At 44.7% G+C, this 19,232-nt stretch overlaps 1 protein-coding gene across 2 annotated transcripts in view; it reads right to left on the reverse strand.

The window, feature by feature from the left end:
* Positions 1–341: 341 nt before the first annotated feature.
* Positions 342–19,232, reverse strand: part of HIPK2 (homeodomain interacting protein kinase 2) — a 179,765-nt gene continuing 160,874 nt past the window's right edge. For both annotated transcript variants that reach the window (XM_038401791.2, XM_038401769.2), the window contains exons 12-15: positions 18,714–18,995; positions 6,040–6,287; positions 4,849–5,009; positions 342–1,740 (exon numbers count right to left, since the gene is read on the reverse strand). In XM_038401791.2, the coding sequence (XP_038257719.1) occupies positions 1,273–1,740; positions 4,849–5,009; positions 6,040–6,287; positions 18,714–18,995 (1,159 nt within the window). In that variant the 3' untranslated portion in view covers positions 342–1,272. The remainder of the gene's footprint in view (positions 1,741–4,848; positions 5,010–6,039; positions 6,288–18,713; positions 18,996–19,232) is intronic.

Here is a 19,232-nt window from a genome sequence, read left to right on the forward strand (position 1 = left end):
TAAAGAGTAACAACAGGGGTGGAAAAATAACCTAGAAGAAGAAAATCAACACCACCACAAAAGAAGAAGAGCTCAGATGAAATTCTGACTAGCCTCAGTCAGTTTCTAGGAGTACCAGTGGAAGTAAACCCTTACACCGCATCTGTAGTTCGGTAAGGCACTACTAGGGAATGATGTAAAACTAAGACTGTGACAGTTGTAATGGCTGTGCTGAGGAACACACCACAGAGAGAAGGCAGCATCAGCACGCGCGCGCACACACACACACACACATACCTGGACAATCACATTTGTTACATGCCTATGTTATATATTTTTTTTCTTTTTTTTGTTTTGTTTTGTTTTGTTTTTGTGCAATCACATTGAGGAATAGTCTATTGGTATCATTGAAGTTCAACACAATATAGTAAAAAGGGTGTACGTACTGTATAGTGCTACATTCTACCAAGGGGCCAGCAAAATTTTCTACTCCTACACTAAAAGAGCTGGGAATTAAAAAGAAAATTTCCAAATAAAATAAAATAAAGAAACTGAAATGTAACATACACTGTTAGAGACATTTTTTAAGAATAACATTTCTCAGGGATTTATCCAGGGTGCTCACAGAAAGGGAAAAATAGCCCCAAATGCTTCTGATCTTGACAAATGGTGCGTATTCTTCTTTGTGTGTACACGTTTTAAGCGTATCAGGGCTAGGTCTGAAATTTAGAGTGATGGAACAATCCTTCCCTTCCCCCCCTCTACCCCGTCCGCTCCCCTCCCTTTACCTCCCCCAGGGAGAACACCTCACACACCTTTGGGTTACAGAGACCAGTGCAAAAATGGGGCATTATCCCTTTGAAATTCTGGATAAATCCATAATCCATAGATTTATTGGGTTAAAAACCCAATGGATTTTGTTTTAGGTGTTCTGGACAACAAATTCCTAAATGTAGCTCATTATCGGATTAAAATAATCTTTAGAAGTCTATTGGTGAAGTTCTCCAAAAACAGGACCCACTTTGGGTCCATCTGTCCCCCCCCCCCCCCCCCAGTTTGGTGCAGAATGGTTTCGTATTTGTTTTATTTTTCTCACTCTTTTTTTTTCCTTTTTCTTTTTTTTAAATAAAAAGTGTAGAATTAGTTCTTTCCTTTCTCATTTCTCCCTTAAAGTCTCCTTCGTTCAAGTTTCAAGTGAGCCTCCCATTGCATTGTTTGTCATGTTCTTCAGTATAAAAACAGCCACCTCACTCCCTCTTTGCGGGTCTCTCTCTCTCTCTCTCATTCCAGTGTTTAGATGTAAGGGTACTGGTTGACCTTGGTGGGGCTCAGTGGGTATCCAGTGTAGACTGTGGAAGCGGGAGAAGCACTGATATAGGTCTGATGGGCAAACTGAGCCTGGTACTGACTTGGGTGGATGGTGGGTGATGGCAGAACCCGAGGGCCCATGCTGACAGGAACCTGGTGGACAATGCTGGCCGGGTAAGTGGTGTGTTGCACAGCATGACGAGCAGACCCTTGGGAGGCCACCAGGTGAGCAACGGTGCCTGTGGAGCCCAGAGCAGCGGGGGCGGTGTACGTGTAGAGGTGGGGCTGGGTGGGGAGGTGAGCCGCTGCCGCCGCAGCCAGGTGGGGGTGGACCGTACCATGGCTGGGACTATTGTGTGGGAAGGAGTACGGAGCCTGAGCTATTGTTGGAGTGATGTAGGCTTGCTGTCGCCGGTGACTCCCTGTGCGATCAGTCGTGATGTGCTGCTGGGCCTGCACAAAGAGAGCACAATACAGGACAGTTAGAAGACAACAGGTTGTTCTTTTCCTCTAGGCCCTGGAGGGAGCTCCTTCCAGAGCCAAGGTGATTTCTGTGATGGTTCTCGAGGCACCCAGGAGTACAAGTCACCTTGTTAGCCCCCTGCCTCCAGGGGGGAGACCTGCTTATGTTTGAGTGGGAGTCTGCTCCCTGACACCTCCAGCCTGTTCACAATCCAAGCACTCTCCTCTGGGCTATGCCAGCCCTTCCTTTTTGCCTTGAAAGTTAGCAATAGGGGCATCCCAGACTCTGAGCCCCTTTGAAGCATTCCCCTATAGAGTTCAGCCCCTTCTCCACTGAACACCCACAGAAATACCAGGTCTGCTGTCCCCAAGAGAACAGACTGCACATCAGCTTGAATGATTCAACTCATAAGAACGGCCATATTGAGTTAGACCAAAGGCCCATCTAGCCCAGTATCCTGTCTTCTGACGGTGGCCAATGCCAGGTTCTTCAGAAGGGATGAACAGAACAGGATATCATCAAGTTATCTATTCCCTGTTGCCCATTCCCAGCTTCTGGCAAAACCGAGGCTAGGGACACCATCCCTGCCATCCTGGCTACTAGCCATTGATGGACCTATCCTCCATGAACTTAGATAGTTCTTTTTTGAACCCTAAACTCAGGATCAGCTCCTTGTATAATACCACAGCACAGAGATATGTTTATAGAAAACAACAATAAGGTTATCATCAAAGATTCGAGAGCGAGAGACAGTAAGGATAATGGAAACAAAAGGGCTATCAGGTTTCTAGAGACTAAACTTAACAGGCTAACCTTCTGTCTAAAGAATTTAACCTCCCCTCACATGACCCTTGCAGCATTTCAACCAATCAAGTTTAGTTGTGATCCCATTTTCAGGAATGCAATCACACTGCCTAATTATTTCCTAGGTGCAGATAAAGGGCTGCTTTTCTAGCCATCTCCTTATCTCTCCCAAAGTTCATTGTCTGTACCCAGAGGCAGGATAAACCCCTGCGACTTATTCTGCAGTGCATCACCCAATGATTTCATATATAAATAGGGCTTCCTTTGTGTTGGCTTACAATGCTTAATTTACATGCAGACAGAGAGATAAGTCAATAAACATCTTTTGTCTGACAGAAAACCTGTCTGTCAACTCTGCCTTGATACAGATTTCAGAACATATTTCCAGTATACGGACATAACTCCTTACACAGTGTCTGTACATACATTTCACAACAATATTAATGACCATCGTGATCCTGGCTTTCTTTTAAGACCTGACATGACGTTCTTTGATAAGCCAGAATGGACACACCAGGTTCAGGAGATTCTGAGGGATTTTGGGGTCACAAATTCCCATGTGTTTTTCCCCTCCTCCTCAAATCCCCAGTGTCACAGTAAACTTCCCTTGGAAGTAGCAGGGTTGCACAAGGTCCCTCCAAAACCTATGTTCCATCGGTCCACCACAGCAGTTCTCCAGAGAACAATACAAGACTGCACTCCCCATTGCCTGGAAGGGCAGCTACCAGTAAGACTCCCACAACCTTGCATCGCAGTGATGCAGTAAGAATTTCTGCTGTGAGATCCATGGCTAGGTTCAGACAAACCTTCTTAAAATTTGACAGTGAATTTAACACTGATGAAAGCTGCTGAACTGCAAGCCCTGGAGTCCAGCATGGGCAGAGGCAGTTGTATTGATTTATGTATTGATTTAATAACGGTGGTCTTTGCTGCTTTCACTTCCTTGGTTGGCAGCCTAACATACGCCCCCAGCAACCCTGAGCCCCAACAAATCCTGAAGACTTTCCTCTCTCAGAACTCTCATGTAATCAGCTGTAACTTCTTGAACAAAGGTAACTGCTGTTCTTGCCTTAGGAGAGAAGATATGTTCTTCCCAAACACTAGGAATGTTCTAATCCAGTTCCTTACATTGCCAAAGCATTTCCTCAGTCAGCTATGACTATTGTGCAATCTGGCAGTCAAAGTATTAAATAACCAAGAAAACAGGAATTAGAAAACAATTGCCAGACAAGAACGATACTGTCCCATCTTTCTTACTTCTATTTTCCAATTCCCCTTTATCATTTTCCTAAATCCTTCCTCTGTAATCTTTAGGGTTCAGAATGCTGCAGCCAAACTACACTCTCTTGTAAACAGGATCCCATCATCTCCATCTTTCACCAGTTTTACTGACTTTTAATTTAGAGCTAGTCAAATTTTTTCAAATTTTCCACTACATTTTGAAACATGGGTTTTGCCAGAAAATGTTATCATTTTTTGAACAGCTTCTCTTTTATTCAGCTCTGTATCAAAGTCAACACTGCCCTCTGAGTTCTCAGAGCTTCCCACTCCTGAAATCTTGGCATCTTTGCTGTCCCCTCCTGACTGCCATTACCTTGCAATAGAGACGAGATGGGTCTCAGATGTAGTAAACACAAAGAATATTCTTACTGAGACTGCTGGGCAGCACTGGGCTTCTCCGGCTCTGACTCAGAGACACATCTAGTACAGCCTGCTGTCACCCAACAGGAACTGCCTAAATTTTGGCCCAGATTAAGCGTTCTTGAAATGGACTTCTGACTACACTACATCTCTGACTGGCCACAATTTGTATGCCCACTCCACTTGTCACCTCTGACTGGAAATGTCTTCCACCCCGACAGCCAGTCACACCCTCCCTTCAAACCTCACTCAAAAGGTTTTGTCTTGACATCTGACTATAACTGAGATGAATCCCCTCCTTTCACATACCTCCCCCTCCATTCTCCCCTATAATCAGCACATGGACCTGCCTGTCTATGTTACTTCTCTTTTCTCTCAAGGTTAAACGTTTTGACTTTTCAGATACTTTGTATGTTCAATGTATGTGCAACCCTGCGTGGTTTGTTGCAGTGGGAATTGAACTGGTGACTTCTGGTTCTAAAAGCATGAGCCCCTCTTCTCTGTGCTGAAACCTGTCCTAGACACCACTAGAGGGCAAAAGAGTATTACACTGAGTGGGTGTGGGTTACATAAGGAAGATACTATGTCAAAATACACATTAGATGGCACATTTTTGTGGTGCCTATTTGCTGCCTCCTTCCCAGGTTCCTTACCTGGCTGAGATTAAGAGGCTGCTGCTGCTGGAAATGTGGTCCTGGCCGCTGCTGCCTATAGGCAATGGCTCCAGACGAGCTCCCTGAAGAGTGACCGCTGGTGGAGGTCACGATGTTGGAGGACTTGGACTTGTAGGAGGATGAATGATGACTGTTGGTGACTATGACAGGAAAGAAAACATATTTGTTCTTAAATAATGTCTTACATCATCTAACCAACCCTTCCCTCACTGAATCATCTCGGGGTGGTCTGTGGAAGGAGACGCATAAGAAAGGGTGCATTGAAAATGGCTCCTCCTAGCTATAGGAAGGTACTTACCTAACAGTACCTCTGGGAGCTCACAAACATGGGCCTGCCAATTGCCCCCAAGGCAACAATACAAACTCCACTACGTGAATCTCTAACTGGGTCTGGAGGCTGGTTTACAGAACCCTCAGGAGTGTCATAAAGTGTTCTGCTTGGGGACCGACAGGAGGCGAGTGGGCAGATGCTAAGGAGAGAAAGGAAAAGATAGAGGCCTGGAATGCAGAGCAAGGAAAGCCCTTAGCCTGGCCAGCCTCACTGTGAATAGGGAGGAAGAACAAGGGAGAGCCCACGCTCTGAGCCTGGGTGCACAGTCTCGCAACTGCAATGTATGAAACAAAAGGACAATCACACAGCTCAGAACCCAGTGCCAGGAGGCGGGAACCAAAGAAGAGAGCCCTTTTTGATCCGGTGTGTTTTCCAGAACAGCAGAGGCTCCGAAGGTGGGTGAGTGAACCTGACACACCCAGTCCAGGGGAGCCTGTTCCCCCAGAAACGTGAGCAGGTTTGGATGAAAAACAAGGCTTTCAATCTAAGAAACTCTTGCCCATTTTTAAGTAAATATATAACCTTACATGGCAGGCCTGGCTCAAGCTGGTGTAAGGGCCCTGATATCAATGTCTGCACTCGGGGCCAAATTCTGCTCTTGGATGATCACTGATGTAACCGAGAAAAAACTTAGCCCTTATGACTCCCAGCTACACTGAAGTGCCTCCATGCCACACGTTAATAATGCACTACGCCTCCCAAGAACAGCTGTGCCAGGTGTGTTGGCAGTGAGAAGGTGCACAGCCTCTATTTTTTAAAGAACCCGAAGAGTTGAGATTCTTCCAAAATTGTTGTTTATTTCTTATTATTATTTTCGTGAGGGAAGAAGTGTAATTTACCTGGTACCAGGCTATCGCATTCCACCAACACCTCACTGGCTTGGGTTTTCAGTGGTGGCACAATTATAGTTCGGGGGTTCCCACTGTAGTGGGTCTCTGGTACCCCTTTTGTATCATAGGTGTTCCCATTATTGTGTGCCCCACGGTGTTGCACTGAATAGGGGCTATTGTTGCTGGAGGAATCGGAGTAGGGCGAATCGTGCACTGTGACACAGCTGATGACGTTTTTTCTTTGCTTGGATAGGGTGCTGAAAATCAAAGAACATGGAAGATAGTGAATAGGCAAGAATTGTCTGAATACCAACATTCCATTCCATCCTCAGCCTGCTCCTTTAACAACGGGGGTGCTCACAGGCTTAAAGTTAAGCATGAGCTTCAGTGCTTTGCCAGATCAGGGCCACCTAAGCCAAATCCTGTGCTCCTAAACTCACTTCTTACTATTCAGGCAAACCTCCACTGAAGTCATGTGAGTTTTGTCTGAGCAAGGACTGAGTAAAATCCTGAGTCTGGATCTTATAATTGGCCTTACATGCACAGCTTAGAATAGCGCTCAGACAGACTGCTAGACTTATTTCCAAGCTATTTACTACCTCTCGGCAGGAGAAGCTCAGTAGATCACACTACACTAAGTTGCATTTCTTACCACTCACACAGAAATGCAGTATCTCCCTCCCCCAGCAAAGATTTAATAATAGATGTTACAGTGAGGTTTTATATGATTAAAATTCCATTTTTTACAAAATATACATTATATTTACTAATGCACTATACAGCATATATATATTCATAAATACTTGAAATGAAAGGACAGCTGAAGAAAATGAACAGTATATATTTTGCTATGCAGAATCCTTGGGTTTTATTCTCTTACTTGTTAATTTGCAACATTCAGTAATTCACAACAGGTCTCCTGACATTAATGCGAATTACTGAGGTCCTGCTGCACCTAATCTATCTATAGCATCAAAGAAGTGATTAAAAAGGAACATCAACATCAACATTTCCAGGATTATTGCTAGAAGTTCATTAGGCTAGACTGCACCCGCGCTGTTGGGATTCGCTCCACTACTGTGTCTAATTATTCCTGATGGTTTATCCTTCCCATTATGAGCTTGTTTAGAGAAAAAAGAGAGAGAGGTGGGGGATGGGAGAGAGGGGGAAGATTTGCTTAAATGGCTCATATCCTTGACAGCGCACAGACCTTGACTCCAGAAAATAGCTGCTATGTTTCACTGATTGCATTATGTTGTTATGGCAACTGAAGTTTTTAAAATGATGAAAAGAAATGGATAGCGCATAAAGAGCTAAGTAATTAGACTCAGTAGTGGAAACAGTCCCAACAGGAACAAAAACACCATATAGAAATAACAGTCCATCTCTTAACCTCTTGAGCACAACTCTTTTTTTCCCTTTATTCCCTTCGCCATTGAGGCTCAGTTCAATCCCTTCCCTCTGACACGTTGTTAACTCAAGAGAGGATCTGATTATTCTGGATTCAGCCACTGGTGGGCATTTTGCCCTCTTGTCTCAGCATTACTAGCTATCCAAGTTAATGTAAGCAAATGCTGCAGACCTCCAGACCAGCTTGCACTACAGGCAATTTTTATTTATTTGTGCATTTATTTATTTATTTAGCAGTGCAAGAAAAAGTGAGCAACGCCTCTTCAGCAGCATTATTGATTTCACCACATTTCACTGATAAAGAGCCTTTCCAGCAGCCTTCCTGAGTGGCAACTGCCCGCTTTCCCTTTGCTTCTTGGGTTTGAAAAGCTTTTATTTCATTTTTTGTCCTTCAAGTGAAACGTCCACTAATGTGCTGCTTTAAAAACCAAATTCTCCAGTGCCTGATTCTGTAACACTTTCTCAGGCGAGTAATCCTTACTCGGGGAGTGCCACAGATTTCAAAGGCTTTATGATGATTAAAGGAGCACCTAGGAAGCCCAGACCTAGATTAGAGCCTCATTGTTCTAGGCACGGTAGAAAATACATAGTGACAGTCCCCGTTCTGCACTTACAATTTAAATAGACAAGACAGATAAAGGGTAGGAGGAATGGTGACTCCATTGTACAGATGGGGGACTGAGGCTCAGCGAGATTAAGTGATCACAAAGGAAGCCTGGAGTAGAGCACAGAATTGAATCCACTCCTCCCACGAGTAAAGGACTTCTTTTAAAGGGCTTGCAGTAACAGACTGTTATATTCTTCAATTTAATCCCCTCTTCCATCAAGAGACGGACAGGGTGCTGTATTTGAAATGGAGAGAATAATGGTGTGTCTTAGAATGACAACTGACTTATTTGAAGGAAGATGTAACAGTTTTGATATGGTGCCGCAAGAAAGAACATTAAGCTGATAAAAATAACTCTGTCATCAATATTCCATCTGCCTAATAGAAATGCTGTACTTTCACATTTACGAGTATCTGTAATATTTGCCCTTTGAAATTGCCCTCTGCTGCCTGTGAAAGAGAGACGTTTGTTCTCTAACACTGAGTGTTATTACGTTTTATAAAGAAAAATCAAGTCACTGAACTGTGCTCTGACAACTGATAAGGTTCTGACTGCGTTTCTTTTATAGCTCCTTCCTTACATATGGGACTTAGTGGCTAAGCTGTAAACATTTGCTCCTGGCTGATACTTGGTATGCAAGGGGCTCAACTGTGGGAGTGGAAGTGCACTTTTTCCAAGACATGAAATCTCTGTGTTTTATTATTCTAGAATTTTCATATTTTATGCCATTTTGATTGAGAGATCTTGAAGGCAGGGTCATCTTGTTAAACGTTTGTACATTGCCTAGTGGAACAGGGCTGGGGCCACCAGCCTCTTCCTATTACAAATAACAACAACTACGACAATATTTAGTTATTTTCTTTTGCTACAGGATGTAAGCTGGCATCATCAAGGTGTGCTTCCATCAGCAAAGTTTTCCTCCTCGAGGTGCATTGGTTACAATAAGAAAATCAAGTGCACTAGAAATCAAACATATAAAATGAACAAAACCCCAGCCCTCTAAAGAGAGGGAGGAGTATTATGATCTTCATTTTACAGATGGGGAACTGAGCGAGACTAAAGCTCCAATCCTGCGAACACTTATGCATCTACTTAACTTTACCACTATAAGTAGTGCCAATGAAGTCAATGGGATGACTCCAGGTAGTAATGTTAAGCACATACGTAAATGTTTGCAGGATCATGGCCTAACCATTCAGCAAGGTGCCTAACTTTAAGAAAATGAGTAGTCCCACTGAAAATCCAAGTTGATTTGCTTGATACAAGTTAATAACTATAATCAGTGTTAGAGCCCACACATCTCTCCCTAGAGAACACAGAAAAGCCAAACAGGACTACTCATATATTTACAACTAGGTACCTGCTTAAGTGCCATTCTGAAGTGGGGCCAAAGAGATTCAGGATGGGATTTTCAAAAGCATCTAAGCAAGTTAGCTGCCCAACTTGCACTGAAAATAAATGGATTTCAGTGGGACTACTCTCAGATTTAAAGTCAGGCATCTATTTCAAAGGCCTTTTGAAAATCCCACCCTGAAACCGAGGCCACACAGGAGCTCTCCCTTCTCAAAGCCTTCCAACTAGCAAGTAGTTATTCTTCCTTCTAATTTCCCATGAGAGTCGGATACAGGCATTCAGTCCATGACCTGCTGTGTTACAGGACTAGACCTGGCAGACCTACATGAATCTGGGAAGAGGTGTTAATTCCCAGCTCACTGAAAATCAGAGGGCCTCTGCACCCTGTCACAAGGTAGCCTACTTGGCAGGCTTTCTGTATTTCTATAGCACAACTGCAGCTTTCTGTGGAAGTTCCAGGTTATTCAGAAACATAGTTAAAAACATCGATGTGGCCTGCACCCTTCTTATTACACCTGTGTATATTCATAGCTGCTGCTGGACAGCAGCTCTCCCTGCTGCAGTCATAGTAGCCCAGGCATGCAGTCTTGAGAGGGGTGGCAGTCCACCCTCACAGATTAACGAAATATCCATTCTGCAGCCAGGACTCCATTCTGCACGGTCATGCTGCTCTTACAGTAGCATCTGCAAAAACTGCCTTTTAAGATGACTATTCTTTATTAATTATAAATCCCTATATGTATGCTTAGTGTTTTTACCAGGTGCATAGAAAGACAAGTGCTCTACTCTACAGAGCTTGAGATCAAACTCAGACCACAGAACAGTTCACGTCCAAGAGGTATGGAGACCCTGAGCATGTCGGTGCTCTCAAACATGCATGGACAGCTTCTGGTTACTTCCATCAAAATGGCCTGGGTGCAGCTGAGAGTAAGAACCAGGCCCCTTTTCCAAGAGGAGATCAGCGTAGCAAGGCTTGTGGGGTTTCTGAAGGGATTTGAAGGAGGAAAGGGAAGAAGGTTGGTGCACTAGGAGAAGGTATTAAGCCAGATGGGGGGTGGGTGGCGGCCTGGCCAAATGGTGTTGTGATCTCGCCCGGGGCAATGGTGTGCAAACTTTCCCAGTTGTGCTCCCCCCTTACCAGTAACAGAATCTGTCTGCACTGCCCCCCCTCCCCAGTACTGCACTGCCAAGGCTCCCTCAGCAGTGGAACCTGGGCTGAAGGCGGAGCTGGGGGCAGCACTGGGGATGAGGGAGGAAGGAGCTGGGGCTAGAGGTGAAGCTGGGATGTGCTGGGGGTGGAGAGGGAATGAGGATGGAGCAGGGGGCGGAGTGGAGCTGTTGCTGGGGGTAGAGTGGGGTTTGGGGGCAGAGCAAGGTTGGGGTGGAGTGGGCCTGGAGGCAGTGCAGGACTGGGGGCTGAATGGGTTTGGGGGTGGAGCTGATCTGGGGTAGGGCGGCACAGGGCTGGAAGTGTGGCACTCTCTACCTGCCCCCCTATGGGGGCTGGCATGGGTCTGGAGACAGAGCAGGACTGGGGGCTGACTGGGGTTGGGAGAAGAGTGAGGCTACGGTTGGAGCTAGTCTCGGGGCAGAGCACGGCTGGAAGCGTGGCACTCCCTCCCTATCCCCCCTGGAGGCTCTCCCTGGCCTTGCCATGCAACCCCCTGAATGTTCCTCCACTCCCCAGCTAGGAGGGCATGCCCCCAGTTTGGGGACCACTGTACTAAGGGCTGGCACTGCAGGCTGTGTAAATCAACATTGCTCCATAGAAGTGGAGTTCTACCCACTGAGGATTGGGCCCTAAGTCTTTTAGGACTGATAGTTTTTCATGACCAAGATCTTCTTTTCCTAACTGAGAATATCAAGTCCCAGAAGATGCAAATGTAACACGTTGGTCAGTATGTGTCAAGGCCTGTAACAGCTCTCAGACTGAGAGTCTGGCTCCTTAGCTCAAACTGCAGCAACTCATGCTTCCAGCTGCGGAGGCTCCCTGGTTCAGGCCCTAGGGCTGACAAAAATGGCAGCCATTGCACAAACAGACCTTTTGGTTCATGGGCATTTACACCATACCACTTCAGAATGAACCACAATAACCCCTATGCAAAGAAAGTTTACCCACATAAACCCACAAAAACTAAGGAAATCCCACACCAAGGCTGAAATCCCCTAACACTGAAACATGACTTGCCACTTATTTCAGTCCTGGGACCTTACGTATCATTGCCATTCCACCTCCTCACCTGACCTCAGTAGCGTAGCTAGTGGGGGAGCGGGGCAGCGGCCGCTCCCCCACTGAGCACAAGTGGTGCCTTGTCAATGTCTTGGCACCTTTTAAAATTTTCCCCTGTTGAGGGAACAGGGGGAGCGATCCAAAAAAAAAAAAGGCGCCACCCGCTGTGGCACTTTTACTCACCTGGTGGCACTCTGGGTCTTCAGCAGCAGGACCTTCACTCGCTCCGGGTTTTCGGCGGCATCTTGGCAGCGGAACCTTCAGTGCCGCCGAAGACACCCAGAGCGAGTGAGGGCCGGCCGCCGGGTGAGTAAAAGCGCTGCAGTGGGTGGTGCCTTTGTTTTGGATTGCTCCCCGTTCCCTCCACCTGGCTCCATGGCTGCCTGACCTCTGACATGTCCTGCTATTCTCGTTTCACCTCTCTTTGTGCATCACACAGAACTGCACAGTCTGTGCTTGTGAAAATGAGAAATATTCATTAGAAATGATATTGAGCCCACTGGATCTGTTTTCACTTGTCTGAGACCTAACCCGGAACTTGAATTTTGTACATAATGAGCTGTATGTGTGTTCATCACTCCCCTCTACTGGAGGGAGTCAGACCTGCTAAAGCATTTAGCAGCGTGTAACGGTTCTGCTACTACAGGCCCGGTGAGAGAGCTTCTGTTGGCTGTTATTCCAAGCATTAGCTGCCTGGGGTGGTTTATTTGTTTACTTGTTTTAGACAAAGGATGGGAATTCTAACTTTGTTCTCTGATGATTGTGATTAGTCAATGTGATGGCTATGTATAACAACATTAATAATAATACCATTATATATTAAATACCAAGGGTGAAATCGTATCCCCATTAAAGTCAATAAGAGTTTTGCCCTTGACTTTAATGGGGACACGATTTCATCCCAAGTGCTGATGTGTATATAAATTAGACAGTACTTTTTTTGCTTTATACCAGGGATCAGCAACATCCCTCGGCCCATGCTGCTTCCCGCAGCCCCCACTGGCCTGGATGATAACTGGGAGGTGAAAGGATCTCATGCTTCCTTGTGGGTACAACCGCTGCTTCTTTTCTCTTTTAAATAGTCCCCTTCTAAGCCAAGGAATCATCAGTGTTTTCTTTTTAGAAAATTGTTGTGAGGGTAGTTGTTTTTGGTGTTCTAAAGTCACGAAGGGCATCTCCTCACTGCCCTCCTTTCAATCACTTCTTCCTGCCATGCTCTGCTACGCTAGAGTTAGCGGCATGTGAAATTATACCTCCTGCTGCTATTACCGCTGGCCTGGTCCTGTGTGTCATTCATTCACGAGCAGCACACATATTCTCTCTCTCTCGCTTATATCCATAATTTATTCATCCCAAGATGCATTTGTGCTTCTGTTCTATATTTAAGCTGTTTTATTTTTCCCCTGTTAACTTCAGAAGTATTTAATCAGCTGGGTATGGACACCTAAAAAAAGAACCTACAAAATGAAAAGTTATGGAGGGGCTACATAGCTCAGGCAACTGTGAGTGAGGAATGCTAGCTGTCAATCTGTCTGACAGGCTTCCATTGCCATAGAACTGGAGGACTTTATTACAGAAACTTACAAAAATGCCAAGTCTCTCAATTCATAAGAAATCTGTAAAATCTAAATTCTGTTTTGAACTTCCTCACGCCTCTAGGGAAACCAGTGGGACCTAAACTTCTCTCTCCAGAGAAATAACTCACAGAACTGTTGTTCTTCAGCACAGCAGAGATCATCTTTTTTCGCCTAAGCATGCTGAGCTCAGGGAAGTTGCTTTGGAAAAGACAATGAACTGAGAATGGTTTCAGAGTAGCAGCCATGTTAATCTGTATTCGCAAAAAGAAAAGGAGTACTTGTGGCACCTTAGAGACTAACAAATTTATTTGAGCATAAGCTTTCATGAGCTACAGCTCACTTCATCGGATGCATCCAATGAAGTGAGCTGTAGCTCACGAAAGCTAATGCTCAAATAAATTTGTTAGTCTCTAAGGTGCCACAAGTCCTCCTTTTCTTTTTTGAACTGAGAATGCCGTCTAGAGATCTCTTGGTGGTAAAATCATCGTACAAGCTTTACTCTTCTCCCCTTTAAAAAGAAAAGGAGGACTTGTGGCACCGTAGAGACTAACAAATTTATTTGAGCATACCTTAGTCTCTAAGGTGCCACAAGTCCTCCTTTTCTTTTTGCGGATACTGACTAACACGGCTGCTACTCTGAAACCCGTCTTCTCCCCTTTGTAATTTATGGCAAGGACGTTAATACGAGTCTCCAGTAGGTGGCACTCTTTTGTAATACTAGGTTGGAAGCCACATGCTTCCAAAGACCCATAGGGCTTCTCATGGAAACTTTATAGCTCCCTGCTACTTATGAGAACGGAGGGACTAGCAATTTTTTAAAATATCTGTTGATTTTTAGATCATTATACAAAGCTATACCTATCAACAATGTAAAATACACAGAAGAAAAGAATTAAACCAAGTCCTGGATTGCCTGTTACACCACCTTGGCGACGTCTCAAAACTTTCACTTGCACACCTGTGTTTTTCATTAGATAGGAAAGAAATTCTTCCCATAGCATGTGGAATTCTCCTTATTCTTACAAATAAAGGGTCTGACCCTCCTTTATTAGAAAGCCACTTTGTACTGCCCTGGCATTGCAGAAGCGCCTTAAAGTAGGAGTAAACTCTCACTTTGAGGCTCCTTTATTCTGCCAGAGCATGGTAAAGGGGCTTCAGCATAACTGAGAATCAGGCCCAATATATGCAGGTGGGACAATTTTGTCCATGTCAATATTACCGGTCTTTTAAAATGGGGACATAAGAACTTTTTTTATCTGCTAAGGATCAACCTCTTTGCACAACCATGGACACCTGAAAAATTATTTATTTATATTTGGGGGGTGGGGGGGAGAAGACAACTTTCTAGTCCCAGGGACTCAAGGAAAATCATGTAATAAATTTAGGGCTTAATTCAAAATCAGGGAAGACAGTGGAAAGACTTCACTGACATCAATGAGCTTTGGGACAGACTGTTAGTTCTGACTCAATTAGCAAATTATGATCCCATATTAATTCTGTAACATTTGACCAAAAGTGTCTAATATTAGGACATTGCCAAATAACGTGTGCCAAGTTATCCCCTTGGCTTTCACGCTACCAGCACTCATCATTACTGAACAGGCTAAAATTTCCACAAATACATACGAGTCCAGTAAAGCCTTTGCAGGATTTCCAAGTGTTACAATTTTATTTTAGGCTAATTTGCAGCCCCTGTTGTACAGTCCTGTATAATTGGCCATTCTCTCCCATCAAACACATATATTTAATTTGAATTCCCATCTTTCTTTGAGAAACACAAAAAAGATGAGGAGGAGAAACCTAGCTAAAGGTAACAAACTTCAGATAGCACACTACAGATTAGATCCTCAGCTGGTGCAGAGCTCTCTTGACTCAAATAAAACTACTGTTTTACACTAGCTGAGGATCTAGCCCTAGATTTGGCCATGCCAAAGGGTCCCAAGCAACTTGACTTCAATCTCTCGGATGCTTTCACCAAAGATAACTCCCTCATTCTGGATTCTCTTCTCCCTCTGCTTCTGTGACTCTGGCCCTTCCCTGCCTCTCCAATTATTCTGCTCTGAGTAAAGCTGGTGAATTTTTTTTATGTGAATAGTTTTTTCAACAAAAAATGCAGATTCAGGTTGAATCAGAAACATCCATACATTTTGTTTCAGCATTTCAAAAATGAAATGTTTTGATTTTTCATTTGAGAAAGACATTTTGTTTCAGAATTTCCCTCAATTTAATTTAAAAAAAAATTAAAGAAAAATATTTAAAACCCTAAAACCAAAATGAAAGAAAAACAAATTTTGGGTAGAACAAAATGTTTAGTTTGATCTGAAATGTAGTTTTTCCAATTTTTCATTTCCTAGAGAAAAAAAAATGATGCAGTCCAATCCAAAACCTTTTTTAAAATTATTATTTTTTGGTTCAATGGCCAAACAGAAAAATGGATTATTCACCTAGCCCTAGTTTGGAGCTTCTCCTCTGCCTGCTCTCTGCCAGTGCCCTTCAGGCCTCCATCCTCAGCCCACTCCTATTTTTCCTTTAAAAGTTATCCCTTGGAAACTTCATATACTTTTCCATGCTGACATCTCCTAACACTGCCTCTTCTCCCTGGACCTTTGCTTTCCTCATCCAGCCTCTCCTCTGTCTCCCTTACAATTAGCATGGATACTGTGCTTCCAGTTCAAAATGTAACATGATGAAAATTCAATCCCCATTCTTTCCCCTGAGTTTTCTATTTTCCATCCTTGATGATCTCACCATTTTCTTGTTCACTAAGCCTCACAACATTAGTTTTCAACTTTTCTCTTTCCTTGTCCCTGCAATATTGGCTGTTGCCAAAGAAAAAACCTGTCAGAATCTAGCACCATCTCTAAAATCCATCCTTTCCACTACTTGTCTAGGCCTTGGTCATCTCTCATCTTGACTACTGCAACTGCCTTTCACCCTCATCCTCCAGCTTCCAACTTGTTCCCTTCCAATCCAGATAATCTTTCTGGTCTGCCATTCCAATAATCCTGGAAGACTGTAGCATTCTTCTAGATAGATTCTGGGGGACTGGACTAGGCGAGGGGTTCTCTCAGATTTTTCATTCTGTGGATCGCTGTCCTCTTAACTATCCCTTCACTGGCTTCTTGTTCTAAACTTCTAGGCCCTGCAGAAATCCACACCTCTTTACCTCTCTGATCTCCTCTTTTCCCCTGGCCAGGCCTCTCAGCTTTCCTTTGTATCCCTCTCCCACTCTCATCTTTAACCCTTCTCCCATGACATCCCCAATGGTTGAAATACCTTTCTCTTACTGCACCTGGCTTCCACCCTCTCTTCCAAATTCTTTCTTGAAATACACTTCTTCTGTGAAACCAACTGACCAAAGAACTGTTATAATAATTATTTACAAAAAAAACTGTAAAATATCCTGCACTGCTTTGTGATCTCTCCATCTTTCCAGTCATATGGTACATGACAGGCCTGATTTTGAGAGGTGCTGAGCTTCCACCACTCCAACTGAGATCATATGAGTGCTCAGCACCTCTGAAAATAAAGCCCTGTGATGCCTGGTTTCTCTGTACAAGGTTGTAAATTCGCTAAGGTAGGCACCATCTCATCTGTTCTGTACACATTTTCAGTGCACTACTAATAATCATCACAGTACTGAGATTCAGAGATATAGATATCTCAAATGATTGAAGGCCAATCTGCCGTGGAGCAGGTTCTAAATAAAGATGCTGTAATTTTATCTTTTATTATTGAAGGGATAAGATTAGAAAATTCCCAGCTGAGTTAGTAGGGCAAAGATTCTGTAATTATTCAGCTATTTGCAAGGCTATTTCTCTGCAGTTCCTAAAACAGACTGACAATTGGTGACTGGTGTAGGATGGAGAAGCTTAGAGTGCCCAGGCTTTCATTGTGCGCATGTGAGGAAAGGTCCTGAAATGAGAGCCTTGGAGAAAGAAGTCTTCTCTTTATCCATGGAACAAGAACAGCAAAGGCAGTTTCCCTGTACCACTGCATCTGCTGTGACTGGGTTGATCAATTCTATGAGAAGAGGGAAGTTCAGTCTTCGTGGTCCACTTGAATTTTGCCTCCCTGCTGAGGCAACCAATGGGGTGCTGTAGCGGGATGGTCACCCCGCTCCAGCCCTGAAGGGGTTAAAACGGCCCTGGGAGAGTGCTGCCAGGGGGAGCCAATAGTAAAAGCAGCCTCGGAGAAGGCTGTGGTTGGGAAAAGCTAGGCTGCTTGGGGGAAGCAGCCACAGCTGGGGCCATGCCCCAATCAGGCCACAGTTGGCCCTGTAAGAGGGCTGAGGGCCAGGAGCTGTAGGAGTCTCACTCTGGTCCTGGAGTGGGAAGGGCTTGCTGCCTGACAGCGAGGTACCTGAAGCGGAGCAGTGCTGGATAAACCCCGAGACTGCAGGCCTTGTTGAAGCCTACAAAAGGTACAGGGGCTGCAGAGGGGCAGCCTGGGAATAGGCAAAGGCAGCAGGTCCTAACCTCCTTGCCAATGATGAGCGACCATGACAGACTGCAGTTTTCCCCAGTGAGCGGGGGCTAGATGATGATTGGGAGTACCCAGTGAGGCAAGGTGGGGATAGAGGATTGGGGGTTCCCCTGGGAGGGGAGACCCAGAGTAAGGGGGTATTGCTGGGGGCAGAACCCTGAGTTAAAAGGACATGGGACCTGAGGCAGGCGAGCCACCAGCCAGCAGAGGGCGCTCTGATGCTGGAAAAGAGCCAATTCCCAGTATGACCAGCAGGAGGCGCCGCGCTGGTGAGTTTTGCTTTGCTATAGGTGCCAATTAGTTCATAGTTTTTTGTGATATGACCACCAATGAGAATTGGACAGATACTCCTCACAATTTATTTCACCTAATGAGATATTCATGACATAATCATTTGAGTTTTTCAAGACTAAGTTAGGAGAAGCACTGTATATGGAAGTAATAGTGTGGTAGCCTTCTTGACAGAGGCTGAGGATTGGACTAGATAGGATATTCTCTGACCTTTTCATTCTATGGATAATCTAAAAAGAGAGATCTGATCTTGAACTATCTGCTCTCCCAACCCCAATTCCTCACTGCTTTGTTCTATGAAGCTATCTTAGATATTTATATAGCCCCTATTACCTTAATATCTGAGCACCTCACAGTCTTTAATATATTTCTTCTCACAACATCCCTGTGAGGTAAGGAAGTATTATCTCCATTTTATGGATGGAATAACTGAGGCACAAGGGATCACGTAAATTGCCCCTGGTCACACAGAAAGTCTATGGCAGAGCAGGGAATTGAACCCAGCTCGCCTGAGCCCCAGATTAGCACTCTCACCACTGGACCCTGCTAACTTTCCTGTCAGAGTGTTTCTTTAGGGCGACTGTCAGGAATTGCTTTCCATGCTATTGTTGGCCCATAAAGCATAGATTGTGTACCAATGAACTAGATTGTCAAGGTGGTCTTTGAATTCCAGCCCTATTTCCTAAGACTCTATGGAGTTTCCCAATGGGGTACAGAATCACTGCTCACCTGGTAGGTGCATGTTTCTGTTCTTCTTCTTCATCTGTGTCACTGCTGATAGTGATGACACTGACTGCAGGGCTGGGTGTGTCGGGAATGATTATTGTCTGCCGCTGCCGCTCCCGCGTGGTGCTGGAAGCCACGTCTCCCCACCCACACGTGACAGAAGTGCTGCAGGCCGGGCTGTTGTGCACCATGGCACAGCGAGGGGGCGTGTTCTCCTTCACGCGTTTCGATCGCTGAGGGGAGCTGACGGCCTGAGAGGACGAAACCTCATATGTGGACACATTTCTGAAAATGACAAAAACAATCAGTTGGTTAAAGCTTGGATTGCTCAGATATTACTGGCTTTTGAGTCCTGGCATCAACCTCTCTCACATTCTTTTGTTGGTGAGGGCTGGGCACACTACAGAACTGGTGTACTCGCCACTTCAAGGGAGGGAGGAAGGGAGCGCTTCGCATCACTCATCACTAGAGCTGGCTGAAAAATGTTTGGGTTTCTTTCCTATGGAAAAAGTTGGATTTTTT

The sequence above is a fragment of the Dermochelys coriacea genome, chromosome 1, assembly GCF_009764565.3.
Source record: "Dermochelys coriacea isolate rDerCor1 chromosome 1, rDerCor1.pri.v4, whole genome shotgun sequence".
Classification (NCBI taxonomy): Eukaryota; Metazoa; Chordata; order Testudines; family Dermochelyidae; genus Dermochelys; species Dermochelys coriacea.